At 48.7% G+C, this 13,723-nt stretch overlaps 2 protein-coding genes across 2 annotated transcripts; one reads left to right on the top strand and one right to left on the bottom strand.

Moving 5' to 3' along the window:
- Positions 1-2,359: 2,359 nt before the first annotated feature.
- LOC136475042 (large ribosomal subunit protein eL33w) lies at positions 2,360-4,099 on the bottom strand. Its single transcript, XM_066472600.1, has 4 exons — positions 3,943-4,099; positions 3,610-3,838; positions 3,458-3,501; positions 2,360-2,636 (listed from the first exon to the last, which is right to left on the bottom strand). Exons 1-3 carry the CDS (start codon positions 4,008-4,010, stop codon positions 3,460-3,462), a joined length of 339 nt encoding a protein of 112 aa, XP_066328697.1. The 5' UTR covers positions 4,011-4,099; the 3' UTR covers positions 2,360-2,636; positions 3,458-3,459.
- Positions 4,100-6,203: 2,104 nt separating this feature from the next.
- On the top strand, positions 6,204-7,452 carry LOC136475041 (beta-1,3-galactosyltransferase pvg3-like). Its single transcript, XM_066472599.1, has one exon. It carries the CDS (start codon positions 6,348-6,350, stop codon positions 7,350-7,352), a length of 1,005 nt encoding a protein of 334 aa, XP_066328696.1. The 5' UTR covers positions 6,204-6,347; the 3' UTR covers positions 7,353-7,452.
- The last annotated feature ends 6,271 nt before the right edge of the window (positions 7,453-13,723 follow it).

The following is a 13,723-nucleotide window of genomic DNA, read 5'->3' as shown; positions in this document are numbered from 1 at the left end:
CTCCAGTTTCTCTTGCCTCTGCATCAGCTTACGTTTTGCATGAGCAGCTGCGGCTGCTGCATCCTGTAATGGACCTACATTTAGCTTGACCCTGCAATGCTCCCATACACAGTAAAACCATGACCATTTGCAATGTTCATGAGTTACCCCATCAAACTTACATTTGGTTAGAATTTCCTGTGGAGTTCTCTTAGTATTGTTTCCAACCTGTTGTTCTCTTATTCCCTTGGGATGTAAAGGAGGATGTTGTTGCCCGAGCTACTTGATCGTCAATCTCTATGTCATCTGCATTCAATACTCCTATGCTAAGAGGGAAGGGAGCACTTAAGATAAATGCGTGCTTTAAGATATATAAGGAAGGAGAAAGAGAAAGAGAACCGATTGACATTTCTTCTATCCGATCATCAAGATTGGGTAGAAGGTTCAGCAAATGGTTCTTTCAAGAAAATTGACTCCAAGTGTTCGCTGGGAGTTTGTGGCGTCAAACTTTCTCTCATTTTTTGCATTTTCTTCAGCCTTGTCTTTCATTCCTTTAATGAAGCCACCAATAATCCCTGCTGCAAGATTATGGACCATGGAGTTTCCTGTAAATCCAAAATATACACGAGCTTCCACTCAATTTACAGGAAGACATGAATGGATACTTGCTTTCTTCTCTGATTACTACCAATATATTTAGTACGAGAAAGAACAGTACACAAAAAGGGGTGCTAACTGTGAAATAGTCATCTTGCTACTTGCAATATGTTGAACAGAAAGCATCATAGTATATATGAATCTTCAAGCGCACACTGTAAATGAACTTGGCAACACGCAAATTGCAACACCATTAGGCTATGTGGGTAGTATATCAAATGGGCTATCACGGTAGTTGAACAGGACTGTGTACCTTTAATGTGATATGCGGCTGGGCATTTTGTCGGACATGTTGCATGCAGTAGAGGCAATGTCGCTTAGTCGTGCTAGTTTTTTTTTTTCACCTCTCATCTAGTATCTGTTTATGACCATGTGCTAGTTTTTTTTACGCCTCTCATCTAGGTGCAACTGTAGTATCTGTTCATGACCAGATACTCACCAACACCACACACACACTCACACACACCCTACGCACACCTCAAGTACACAAACAGATCCTACAACTACACCTAGATTTTAAGATCGTGTCCTTGAAGAGATCACCGAAACCATCCAAGGCTCCGTAGACGACGGGCACGTCATAATCCCTTTGTAGCTCCATGCGAGAGATGCTCTGTTAAAATGGGGAAAAACCCCGGTGGGAAATCATGGGTCGAGCAGAGAGCTCGAACCCACGACCGGCCGCTGCACCACCAGCAGCGATGCCACTCGAGCTACGGCTCGTTCCCCTTACTGTGCTAGTTGCTCGCTTCCATCTTACTCCTGTAGGCAAGCAGCCAGGTGTGATGGTGGCTGGGGTGGTTCTGGGTTAGCCGGTCAGGCGACGCCAGTGTAGGTGGCCGGAATGCTTTACCGCTGTCCCCTTCCGGGCTCCCAGCGGTCGACCATGGCTAGCCTCCACGCCCTGTTCCGTGGTTTCGCCTACACTGCTGCTGGCGGCAGCACGTGATGTGGTGGCGCGGCCAAGCCCTGGACGGCGCCGTAACCGCTCAAGAGTAGAAACAGCCGCACCATTGGAGGCGACACGCGTATCCGATGGGGAGAGCCGGGCATGGCTTGCGGCCGAGGATGGGTTATGCCGTCCTCCTTCCCTTTCATCGTCGCGACATGTGCCGCCGTCACGAGCGGGAGGCGCGGTGGAGGAGGGCTGACTGCTGAGGGCGGCTAGGCCGAGAGCGGGCAGATGAGGTCGGTGGAGGGCAAGGTGCCGAGAGCGGGCGGATAAGGTCGGTGGAGGGCAGGGCGACGGGTGGTGCTGTAAGATGATGGAGGTCTCGGGTCTCCAGCAATACATCTTCTTTTGCAGTAAGGATTTAGGCCCTCTTTGACGCAGCTCCCGGGGGCTCCGGCTCCTCACCTCGCGGCACTGTAGCAGGAGCCGTTTCGAAAAGCAAGGCAGAAAATGAACTGGAGAGACCCGGAGCCGATGAAGCCCTGCCAAAGAGGGCCTTAGGATCATGGATTGAAATGTGCCTGCCCGTCCGCGTCCACCCTCCCCACCTCCAGCCGGTGGCTCGGGCATTCCCGACGCGGGCGCGGGGTGCACAGGCACGGCGGCCTAGACCTCCCCTGAGCGTGAGGGCTGGGGAAGGGTGTCAGTGACAAGCCTTACCCTCGCCTATGCAATGCAAGGAGACTGCGACTCAAACCCGGAACCTTCCGGTCACAGGCGGTAAGACTCGACCGCTTGCACCAGACCCGCCCTTCACCATGGAGCCAGAGATACGCTCATGAAATCACAGAACCGTTGCTCAAGATGCAATGAGAGCGTATACCATTAACAAAATCATCATACAAAAATATGGCAGATAACTCAGTTCTAACTTAAACTCCATATAATGTTTCAAGTGGCCCATAACACAAAACTTGGAGAACTTTAAAGGGTTCTCAAATAGACAGCTCAACCTGCTAACTCTCAACCTGAACACGACCCTTGCAATGACAGTTTAAGGAAGATAAAATCTAGAAGAAAAGCACGATCCTCCACGCCTTGAAATTATCTGCATTGGACGAGAAGTATTAGAAGCAGATAAAAAGGGCCTTGTGTGGAGATTGGAGAACTACAGCAAGTATTCTCAGAAAAACATTTGATGATAGCAAGAACAGATAGTTGCAAAAGTAATTTTTTTTTCTTCTAAATTCAGAATTAGTAACAAACCAAATACTTAGGTAAGGTAACTCTGGCACTCTGCTATGCTTAGCAACAGAATCCCACACAGAACAGGAAAATGAAATTGAAAATACACTTAGCTTGGAAGTGTGGGAGCCTGGAAGGGCTCAAATAAATAAGTGACTATGATTCCAGAACTATCAAAATGCAGATGTATTCAATCAACCAAATAAGCCAGCTATCGTTCTATCCATTTTCTTATACAACACCAATGTGGCAATGAATTTCACTGAAACCAGGCAGCACAGGTGTCCTGCGGATAATTTCTGCTAATCCTATTCATGTGTGTAGAAATAGCTGAGACGTGTCTCCTTTTTAATCACCTAACAACATGATTCTATCAATACACAATAAAAGGTTCCTGTAGAATCTCAATGTGATTGCCTGATTATTCGGTGGTGCACACAACTGAGAGTACAGCCAAATAACCAGCCACTAATCCTTAATTGGGCATGTTGCACCACATAAGAACAAGTCCATCTGCCAAAAAGACACATTTGTAGGCAGGGCACAGCAGCACTAATGGGTATAGCCGTGTAGGATGAAGCTACAATGGCAACACGTAAAGAGGTACTAGGTATGAGGTATTCAACAATAATCAGGGCGTGCAACTAGTAGCAGTAAGTTGAGTAGATTGCAATCGACACTAACCTTTAGATGCTGCTGGGGTACATGAAGACCCTGACCTTGCGGCCCTGCAACAAAGGGGGAATAGCAGAACAGAATTAGCACAGAGCACAGAATGCAGAGCAGGACGTAGCGACGAATGGAGAAGGGGAGGGCGCGGGGGCGCTCCAGCTCACCATGGATTCCGGCGGCAGGTTGGACCTGAACTTGGCGCGGACGACGCCGGAGTTGCCGTGCGGACGGGTGACCTTGCCCCAGATGCAGCGATAGTGGGTGCCGCTGCTCTTGGTCTTGGCCTTGTAGATGTAGGCCATCCGCTTGCCGCAGTACCACGCGACGTCCTCCTTGGTGTTCACCCCCTCGATCTGCACCAGCGATGTGGTCTCGTACTGGTTCGACTTGGACCTGCATCAGCCACACCCACCGCCCGCACGCGCGTCACAACACGGTTGCAAGGGCAAAGCTAAGGGCGATCGGCTTGGGGCGAAGGAGAAGGAGAAGGAGCTCACCTCTTGTATCCGAGGACGGTGCCCCGGACGTAGAGCCTCACGCGCTGCCCCGTGCGCCCCTTCACCATCTCGCTGCTGCCGCCGGAGACGATGGGTTCGGAGGTCGAGTGCGGGGGACGGCGCAACCACGAGGGGAAGAAACCCTAGAGGGAGGCGGTGGCAGTGGTTAAGTACCCGTCAGTTTCGCAAGTGAACGGCTGAGATCGAATGGTGTTGTATCGAGGATGTACTGGCTTACTGCGGATATGCTGGGCTAGGGCTACTTTCAATGGGCCAAGTACTTATGTGGACATGTGGCTTTAACAGGCTGAATACGTGTAATCGCGTGTTGAATGGGCCAATATGTGCTTCAAAAATGACGGAGAAGCCTGGCCCGTTTTTTTTTTATGCACCGCCGAAGAGAAAAGTTGAAAGGAGATTTTGTGCTTATATAAACAGGAAGCATCTACGGAACAACCAGCCAATTTTACGTGTGCTCTCGCTGAGAAATTCTGAGCCAATGACATTATGACAAATATTTCATGTGCTTTTGTACAATCTGAATGATAAAGTGACTCATTTTTTTCAATTTCAATAGAATTTTCTAACAAGGGCATGGACTTGTCTAATTGAGGGTTTAGCCAATTGATATGTTCTTTAGCCAAATTGTCTAAACGAGGAGTATATAAAGTCCTGCTTTCCTTGCAAATGAACTAGTAGACGTTTAAAATATATTAATTAAAATCCTAGCCTTTAATCACTTCTTAACACTAGTAGAGAAACGACTTTTGATCCACTTTGAAATTTGGCTTTAGTCCCAATATTTTTCGCGCTCGGGACTAGAGAAACCTTTAGTCCCGGTTGGTAGCTCCATATGGGACTAAAGGTCCCTGCCCAACGGTTACCGAGGTGTGTCAGAGGCACGTCAGTGCGAGAATCTTTAGTCCCAGTTTGAGACATGAACCCGGACTAAAAATGTGACTTTTAGTCCCGGTTTGAGACACGAACCTGGACTAAAGATATCTTTAGTCCCGGTTTATGTCTCAAACCCGGACTAAAGGTGTCTCCAAGCTGAATTTAAAAGGAAAGCGTATCTTATCTAATTTAGATGTGTGGTGGTAGGTGAGATGGTAACGCGTGCAAGAGTTGAAGTGGGAGGTCGTAGGTTTGAATCTCCACAGTTGTAATATTTTTTTATCCAATAAACACCTCTACTCTCGGTTGGAGGAACCGGGACTAAAAATCAAGACCTTTAGTCCCGATTGCGTAGTCCCGGTTCCAAAACCGGAATTAAAGGGAGTTGAGAACCGGGACTACAGCCCGTTTCTCTACTAGTGTGATGTTTTAAGTACAAGCGTTTTTCTAGGGGGAGGTTGCTTTTATCTTGGAGAATAGAGGAATCATCACTAGAACACTTAAGTTGTAATTAACATTCTTTTTTTTAGATCACATAGACAGCCTATTCGCTTGAACTTATCAGCCTGTCTTATCAGTTATGGAACAATGTTTTTCTTTCACAACAAATCAGCTGTGACTGGCTTATCAACCGCAGAAACTATCGACCGAAGTTGCTAGTCTCCTGAAAGGCAGAGGTAGGGGGTGTAAGTTGCTACCGAGTCATTATGATATTGCCTTTAACATTCTTTTTTAAAAGTCATATGGTGGACACTCATAAACATATGCACTCTCTCCGTTTCCTAATTTCTGTTGTTACTACTAGGCCAATGTCAAAGTCAAACCTTTATAACTTCAAGTGTCCATAGCTTTTAAAACATCTAGTTTTAACATTGATGATGCTAAGATAAGATGTATATAACTTACTTTTCAAAGATTACTTTAACAATAAATTTATTACTATTAAACAAAACGTAGACAAAGCTATACTTTGGTGACCGTGTCACTGTTTAAAACGATAGGAATTACAGAACTCGATTAGAGATAAAAATAAATGATGCACGGTAGTAGTATTGGTCGACAGCTGCACGTTACGTTCCTCGGATCCTGCTCGCTTCGGATCTACGCAATAAATGCAGTCGATGAGCTTCCGATAAGAAGATTTACCCACGAGCTGACCGGGGGCTTAGATCTAAGCCAATTGTAGTCACACGCTCACATGTAGCAGTAAAAAACGCTATGTATGGACAGCTCAAGGCATCGATTTTCACACTAGGATTATACAAAAAAATTAGAAGCGCGGTTTACTCCCCGGAGTCGTAGTTCAGTGAACAGACACACTTGGATTCAGATCTACAGCACCTTCCTGCAAGGCAAAGCACAGTGTCAGTGCTCCTTCTACTTAAGTAAGCTTAACTAACAGCTCGCCGCCGAGCACTACTGAGCTCACCAAGTCAGCAGCAGCAGCTAATCAGCTAGCCAGACTTGAGAAGCTTAGCTAGACGACGACCGCCGGGCGGCCGGACAGCAGGATGAAGCCTCCGTCTTCTCTTGGGGCTCCGTCGTCGTCCCAACGCACCTCGCTCTTCCTCCTCCCTGGCATCCTCCTGGCTGCGGTCATCTACCTTGTCCTCTTCCCCGACAACTTCAGGCTCCCGGGGATGTTCGGGTCGTCCTCGTCGCCGTCATGCAACGACAACAACGGCTCGCCGTCAGCGGTCGGCCGTCTCGCCGCCGGGGGCTCTCCAGCGGAGGAGGCGGTGGACCTGCGGCTGCTGATGGGCATCGTGACTACCCCAAGCACGTACGAGCGGCGCGCGCTCCTGCGGCTGGCCTACTCCCTGCAGCCGCGTCCCGTGCGCGCGGTGGTGGACGTGCGCTTCGTCATGTGCCGCATCGAGCGGGAGGAGGACCACATCCTGGTGGCGCTGGAGATCATCGCGCACGGCGACGTGGTGGTGCTCAACTGCACGGAGAACATGAACGACGGCAAGACGTACGCCTACTTCTCGGCCGTGCCGGGGCTGTTCGCCGGGGAGCGGTACGACTACGTGGGCAAGACCGACGACGACACCTACTACCGGGTGGCGGCGCTGGCGGAGTCGCTGCGCTGGAAGGCGCGGCGGGACGCGTACCAAGGCTACCTGACGCCCTGCCACTGGCTGCCCGAGAAGCAGTACATGTCCGGGATGGGGTACGTCGTGTCGTGGGACGTGGCGGAGTGGATCGCCGCCACGCCGGAGCTCCGTGACGACCACAACGACTGGGAGGACGTCGACTTCGGCGGCTGGCTGCGCAAGGGCGGGAAGTACAAGAACGTGTACAACGAGGAGCCGAGGATGTACGACTACTGGGACAGGGAGATGGCCACCGACGTCAACTGCTTCCGGCACGAGCACATCGCCGACGCCGTGGCCGTGCACAAGCTCAAGGACCGCCTCAAGTGGGCGCGCACGCTCCACTTCTTCAACGCCACACAGGGGCTCAAGCCGTCCAAGCTCTATCATGTGGACTTGGACAACGTCTACCACGTCTAGCCGTGTAGAGATCGATCTACCATACATGTTGTCATGCATACCTGTTTTAGATTTTTATAGGCAATAGCTAGAGTTTATGTTGCTGTACTGTGAAGAGCTACCTGGCTCCTTCTGAAATAGCTCTGGCTCTGGCTCTTCTGGAGAAGCTAAAATAGTTTTAGAAAACGTTTGGCAAAACAACTCCTCCTGTTTCTTTGAAATGAATGAGATATATCAAATGTCCAAAGTACTCATGCGCTTATTATTTGATTTGGTTGTACGCATGAGAAATTAAAATGCATGTAATTTTTTTGAAACTAAAATTGACAATATTACATCGATTACTCGTAATATTTATCATGATTAAGGTAAACCGTATTTGAATTATTTTTATGACAAAAATAAGGCTAAACGTTCGGTTTTGGGCTAAGGGCCCATACGGCCTGCAGCTGCAGACCTCCTGCTCCCTTCCCTGAATACCGCACGCTGCCGCCGCGCCGCTCGTTAGCAACTCGCACTGGCCGCCGCCGCATGCACCTGGATGCTTGCACCACCGCTCGCCCAAGCAAGGCTTGCCTTCTTCCACGCTGCCGTGCGCTCCCACAACGCACTTGCCTAGGCCGTCGCTTGCTCGCACAGCGCAGGCGCCCGCACCGCTGCTCGCACGATTTGCCCGACGGTGAAGCACCACGCCGGCGTCGGTTTCGTCTTGTACGTTGTACCCGGGCAAAGAGCATGCAGAGAAGGGCAACCGCGTCCATACGTCTGCGACCATCAGGTGGATCCGCGAGAAGTTTGAAATCGTGGCTCCTCCTTCGTAGTGCAAAAAGGCTCCGGCTCTCCCATGCGCTTCTAGCCAGAGCCCCTCCGGGAGCCATACCAAACAGGTAAATCCCAGCATACCTATTGTCATGGCTCATGCATCCTGTATGCGCACGCCAGCATCAAAAGGTTTCTCGTAGTTTGAGTTGTACTTACGAAGAATCAAATAAATACTGGACAAATGGCTTGTAGGGTTTGGGAAACTTCACCTCGTCTAAAAGTTAGATAAAAGCATGGTATGTTTCTTTCAAGCAATATCTACCGTGAAGCTTCGCATGTGCCACAACTGAGAATTTAGGGTCAGCTGCTACTTTAAAGGTACGGATCGATACGGATGCGACACAATATCCGCAGGAAATATGGATTGAAAAAACGAAAACATAGCACGGCCATCAGCTCAATTCCTGAAGCGTTTGCACAGAAGCTTGAAAAGTCATCCCAAATTACAAGTCGTTTTTACTTTTTTGATACATTCATTTTGCTATTTTTGATACATCCATTTTGCTATGTATCTAAATAAAATATATAGGTCTAGATAAGTAGCAAATTCTATGTACCAAAAATAACAAAGTGACTTATAACTTGGAACAGAAAGAGTAAAACGGAAGGGAAGAAGATGCGGTGCTACCTGCTTTAGCCCTTAGCGCCGCCAAATGTACTGTAGCGCACTGTAGCGCACTGTGGTATTTCGTTTGTATTTGGTAATAATTGTCCGACCATTGACAATTAGGCTCAAAACGTTTGTCTCGCAAAGTACAATCAAACTGTGCAATTAGTTTTTGATTTCGTCTACATTTAGTACTTCATGTATGTATCGTAAGTTTGATGTGACGGGGAATCTTCTTTTTGCATAGTGCCAAATTCAGGAGTTTGGGGAACTAAACAACCCCTTAGTTTTCAGGCGACGTTGCCAAAGTGCATCTTCCTGCCGGCAGGGCCCCATCTTGAGCAGCTTGCCGATGATAGCAGCCAATGTGAGTGGAGCTAGGAGTGGGGGAGGTACCCAGGGACACCAATCGCCATGGCTCACCTTACACATCATGAGCTCAGGGCCAGCTCGGTCCAGCCACGGGAGAGATTACTCCTCTACTAGCTTATGTCTTCTATCCCCCCGCTATAGGCGATGGATAGCCTATAAGAAAACGCTTGGGGGTTTGGTCGAGGTGGAAGAAATAAGGGCAGTGGGGAGCGACATCACCACCAAAACACAGTGGCTCCGTTCGCTTGTCTTAAAAATGGCTTGTTCGGCTTCTTTTTTCAGCCGGAATAGTGTTTTTCTCTCACAACAATTCAGCCGGAACAGTGTTTTTCAGCCAGTTTCAGCCAAGTTTCAGACCAGCGAACGGGGCCAGTATCTCGCCTGCAGTAACCTCTGCAGGCTACAACGGCCACCGAGGGTGGGAGTGGCAAGGAGGTGCCCCAGTGCAACCACTTTATGTGGCTCACCTCACTTCTGCGCGTAGAAAATAGAGTACACGGGGTAGGCCAACTGCGTCAGTCGCGCGTAGCCCCTCCAACCGTGCGATGATGGCCCGTTTCGCATCAGCAAGACAGAGCGGTAAAGGTGCTCCCCGAACGCCAATCTTCCCGCAAATAGAGATTTTTATATTTCTCTCACTGTAACTCTATGTGTGTTGAATTTCACCAAGTATGTATTGTGAAGGAGTGCAAAATAGTGTGAGGATTTGGGCATTATTGGGAAGAATCATAAGTTTGATTGGGATGTCATTTATGGCTATGCAGTCTGCTTAAGGGAACTACTACCACCGGACCTCCGTCCTCCGCTCTCTCATGAGAGGAGAAGGCCATGCTTTTTGGACCTCGTGATACAGATTTTGTTGCCTCTTCGTTAGGTTTTGTGTTGTTGTAGTGGTTGTGTCGAGGACCAACACTAGGGTATCCGAAGAGGAGGAGCTAATGGTCATCAACATTGACTCATCCGAGCAGTCAAGAGCACGACTACGGTTCCAACCGGTCCCCAGGTGCGCGGGCTTCGCCTCGCCCGACCTCTTGGGTGTGGGCTCTGCCTCACCCGACCTCGAGGCCGCTATCTCTGTCTCGCCCGACCCCTTGGGTGCGGGCTCTGCCTCGCCCGATCTCGAGGCCATGTGCTGGATCCCGTTGGGATTGAGATACTGCAGCTCGATCTTGTAGAAGCGCAGTAGTCCCCGGAGGAATTTGTGGGCGGGGGTCGTGAGCCCACGCTCGTGGAAGTGGGCGAACGATACCATGTAGCTGTCGGGCGGCGACGGCGAATCCTCATTGTCGGGCATCAACCACTGCTCGGGCGAGGTCTGCGTTCGGAGAAGACCGCGACGGACAAGGCCCTCCATGCGCTGGAAGGTGATGTTGGAATGACACCACGGATCCATTGGAGGTGGGGACGGATGGATGTGAGCTCAACGGTGGCGGAGATGCGGAGGTAGGAAACCTAAGTGTTGGCGGCGGCGGCGTGGCTGCGGAGGTAAGGATGCAGGCATGCGTATGAAACACGGAGGGCTAACCCTTTGGTTTTATAGGGGCAACAAGTACGAGGAAACCCACAGCCCGCCTAGATCTCCGCGTCTGCCATGACCTGTCACCACGTCTCGTCATGGGGCGTGCGCACGCAACATATGGCCGCCCCCTTGAAAAACATGTCAGGCGTTTCTGAAAGCATCTAGGCCCCTAGTTGGGTTTCGGTGATTAATGACAATACATGATTACTGTGACTAACGTGTGTTTTGCAGAAATAATTAAGTTAGGTCACGGTAATGGAGATCGAATGGGCAATCAAGGTTGTCATGCCCCTACGATGGAAATCGTTTCAGTTTTCAAAGGGTGGACGACAAGGTTAAGGATGGACTAGTTCTAAGTGTCGATTGGAGTTGGAGAGACGCTTAGAGTAGTTTAGGACTTTTTTTTCCTTTGGCCGTACTATTAAGGGGGGTATGGACGGGTAACTTGACCTAGGTGAGTATAGTGAGTTAGGTGTGGTGCACACTTGTTAAAACTAGTACTATGTAGCTCCAAAACAGCCCTTTAATCCAATGGAGCAAACTTCATTCATATATGATTGAGAGTTGGAAGTGAATGGAGGGTCAAATACTGACTGGACGCTGGCTCCGGTGTGACCGGATGCTGGCTCAGGGTCTGGTCAGTTCATTTGACCAAGGTGAAAGCGTCTGGAAGTGACCGGACGCTGAGAGGTCAAGTGACCGGACGTTGAGGGCCAGCGTTCGGTCGACTCCAGTAAGGTCCTAGAGAGGGAGAATCCTGATCGGACGTGTCTGGTCAATGCTGACCGGACACTGATCAGGTTCTGGCTACTGATCGGACACTGCTCAGCAAGTGACCGGATGCTGGGGGTCCAGCGTCCGATCGACATCAGTAAGGTTCCTGTGAAGGGAAAATGTGACCAGACACGTCCGGTCAGTGCTGACCGGACGCTGGCCAGCGTTCGGTCAACACTTAACCACTGGAGTTTGGGGTGTACTGACCGGAGCGTCCGGTCACCCCGTAGAGGCACATAACGGTTCGTTTTTCAGCCGGTGTTATAAATACAACCTCCACTCGTGTGTTGGGGTACTTTTGCTCATTCCAACAGCTAAGAAATACCTTAGAGAGTGCCAAAAAGAGCAAGGTCCTAGTGAGGTGATTGAGATTTGAGAATCCTAAAGAGAGCCCTCATTAGTGAAGATCAAGAGTAGCAAAGTGTGCATCCACCCTTCTCATTAGGCTTGTCGTGGTCAAATGAGAGTTCGTGCTTGTTACTCTTGGTGATCACCATTACCTAGACGGCTTGGTGGTGATTGGGAGCTTCGTGATCATCCAGAGAGCTTGTGGATGACCCAACTCAAGTTGTGAGCGGTTGTGGGTGATTCACCACGACGGAGTGTCGAAGAATCAACCCGTAGAGAGCACTTGATCCTTGTGCGGATCAAGGGGGAGCTACACCCTTGCGCGGTGCTCCAACGAGGACTAGTGGGGAGTGATGACTCTCCGATACCTCAGCAAAACATCGTCGCGTTCCTCCTTCTCTATTTACTTTGAGCATTTACTTTGAGCAATTCAATTCTAGTCTTTACATTCATAGAAGTGCCATGCTAGAGTAGGATTGGAACTTAGGTTGCAAGTCTTTTGTGCGGTAGAATAATTAAAAATACTTTCTAGGCACAAGGGGTTAATTAGACTAACCATATGATTTAATTATTGCAAAGAAATTTAGAATTAGCTCAATTCACCCCCTCTCTTGGGCATCTTGATCCTTTCAATTAGTATCGGAGCCTCGTGCTCACGTATTTAGGCTTAACCGCATAGAGCAAGATGTCTCATGGGGATGGACCTCCTCCTATCTTTAAGGGAGATGATTTTTCTTATTGGAAAATTCGCATGGAGGCATATCTAGAAGCTCTAGATATTGGTATTTTTAGAGCCACCTCACATGGCTTCCCACAACCTCGGGATGCTACTCACCTACAAGGCAATGAGGTGAACTATGAGAAGTGGAATGCAAAGGCTCGAAACACCATCTTTAGAGGTCTTTGCAAAGATATGTTCAATTGGATGAGGAACCACAAAGACATCCATGCACTATGGTCGGACGTTTGTGCGCTCCATGAGGGGACTAAGAGTGAGCATGAGGAATGCTATCATCTTGTCATGAAAAAGCTTAACTCTTTTGAAATGCTTCCTAAAGAATGTGCTAATGAGATATATTCATGTTTGAATGTTCTTGTAGAGGAAGTCAATGGGCTTGGACTCACTCAAATGCAACCATACGATATTGTAAGAAAGATTTTGAGTGTCATCTCCATTGATAAATATGGGCATATTATGACCGTGCTTCATCAAGGTGATCTTTCCACCACTACATCGACACAAATCTTAGAAAAGATCAATGCTCATGAGATGTACATGCACATCACGCCACAAGATGGCTCTTCCTCTACCAAGAAGAAAGATAAGGACTTAGCATTCAAAGCTAGCCAAGAGAAGGGTAAAGCAAGACTTGAGTATGAGAGCTCAAGTGATGATGAAGTTGATGATGAAAGTCTTGCTCTCATGGTAAAGAAGACCACCAAGATGCTAAAGAAGCTCAACAAGAGTAGCATCAAGTTTGATGGCAAGAAGAAGTTCTTCACTAGCTCTAGAAGGAAGCCAATCTTCGAGATGGATTGCTTCAATTGTGGAGAACTTGGTCATCTAGCACACCAATGCACTAAGCCCAAGAAAGACAAGTTCAAGAACAAATACAAGGGCAAGAAAGATGACTCAAGTAATGAAGAAGAAGAAGAAGAGAAGAAGAAGAATAAGCCATACAAGAAGAGAGATAGCAAGAAGAGGGACTTCCACAAGAAGAAGAGTGGAAAGGCATACATTGTCGGTGATTGGCTCATGGACATTGATTCATCTAGTGCCTCATCCGATGATGATAGTGACAATAAGAAGATGGCCGCAATTGTTATCAACTCTTCATCATCTTCATCGCCACCACCACCATCATCCTCCACACACCTATGCCTTATGGCCAAGGGTGACCGCAAGGTATCTAACAATGATGTTAGTAGTGATGATGAGCATGCTAGTGA

The sequence above is a fragment of the Miscanthus floridulus genome, chromosome 8 (assembly GCF_019320115.1).
Source record: "Miscanthus floridulus cultivar M001 chromosome 8, ASM1932011v1, whole genome shotgun sequence".
Taxonomy (NCBI): Eukaryota; Viridiplantae; Streptophyta; class Magnoliopsida; order Poales; family Poaceae; genus Miscanthus; species Miscanthus floridulus.
This window is presented reverse-complemented; position numbering and strand designations above follow the sequence as displayed.

Excerpts from the sequence above, each read along its gene's own strand:
- LOC136475042 (XM_066472600.1), bottom strand. The coding sequence starts at position 4,010 with ATGGTGAAGGGGCGCACGGGGCAGCGCGTGAGGCTCTACGTCCGGGGC. Across the intron at positions 3,839-3,942 it reads ACCGTCCTCGGATACAAGAG|GTCCAAGTCGAACCAGTACG; the intron begins GTGAGCTCCTTC and ends TGGCTGATGCAG. Across the intron at positions 3,502-3,609 it reads ACCTGCCGCCGGAATCCATG|GGCCGCAAGGTCAGGGTCTT; the intron begins GTGAGCTGGAGC and ends CCTTTGTTGCAG.
- LOC136475041 (XM_066472599.1), top strand. The coding sequence starts at position 6,348 with ATGAAGCCTCCGTCTTCTCTTGGGGCTCCGTCGTCGTCCCAACGCACC.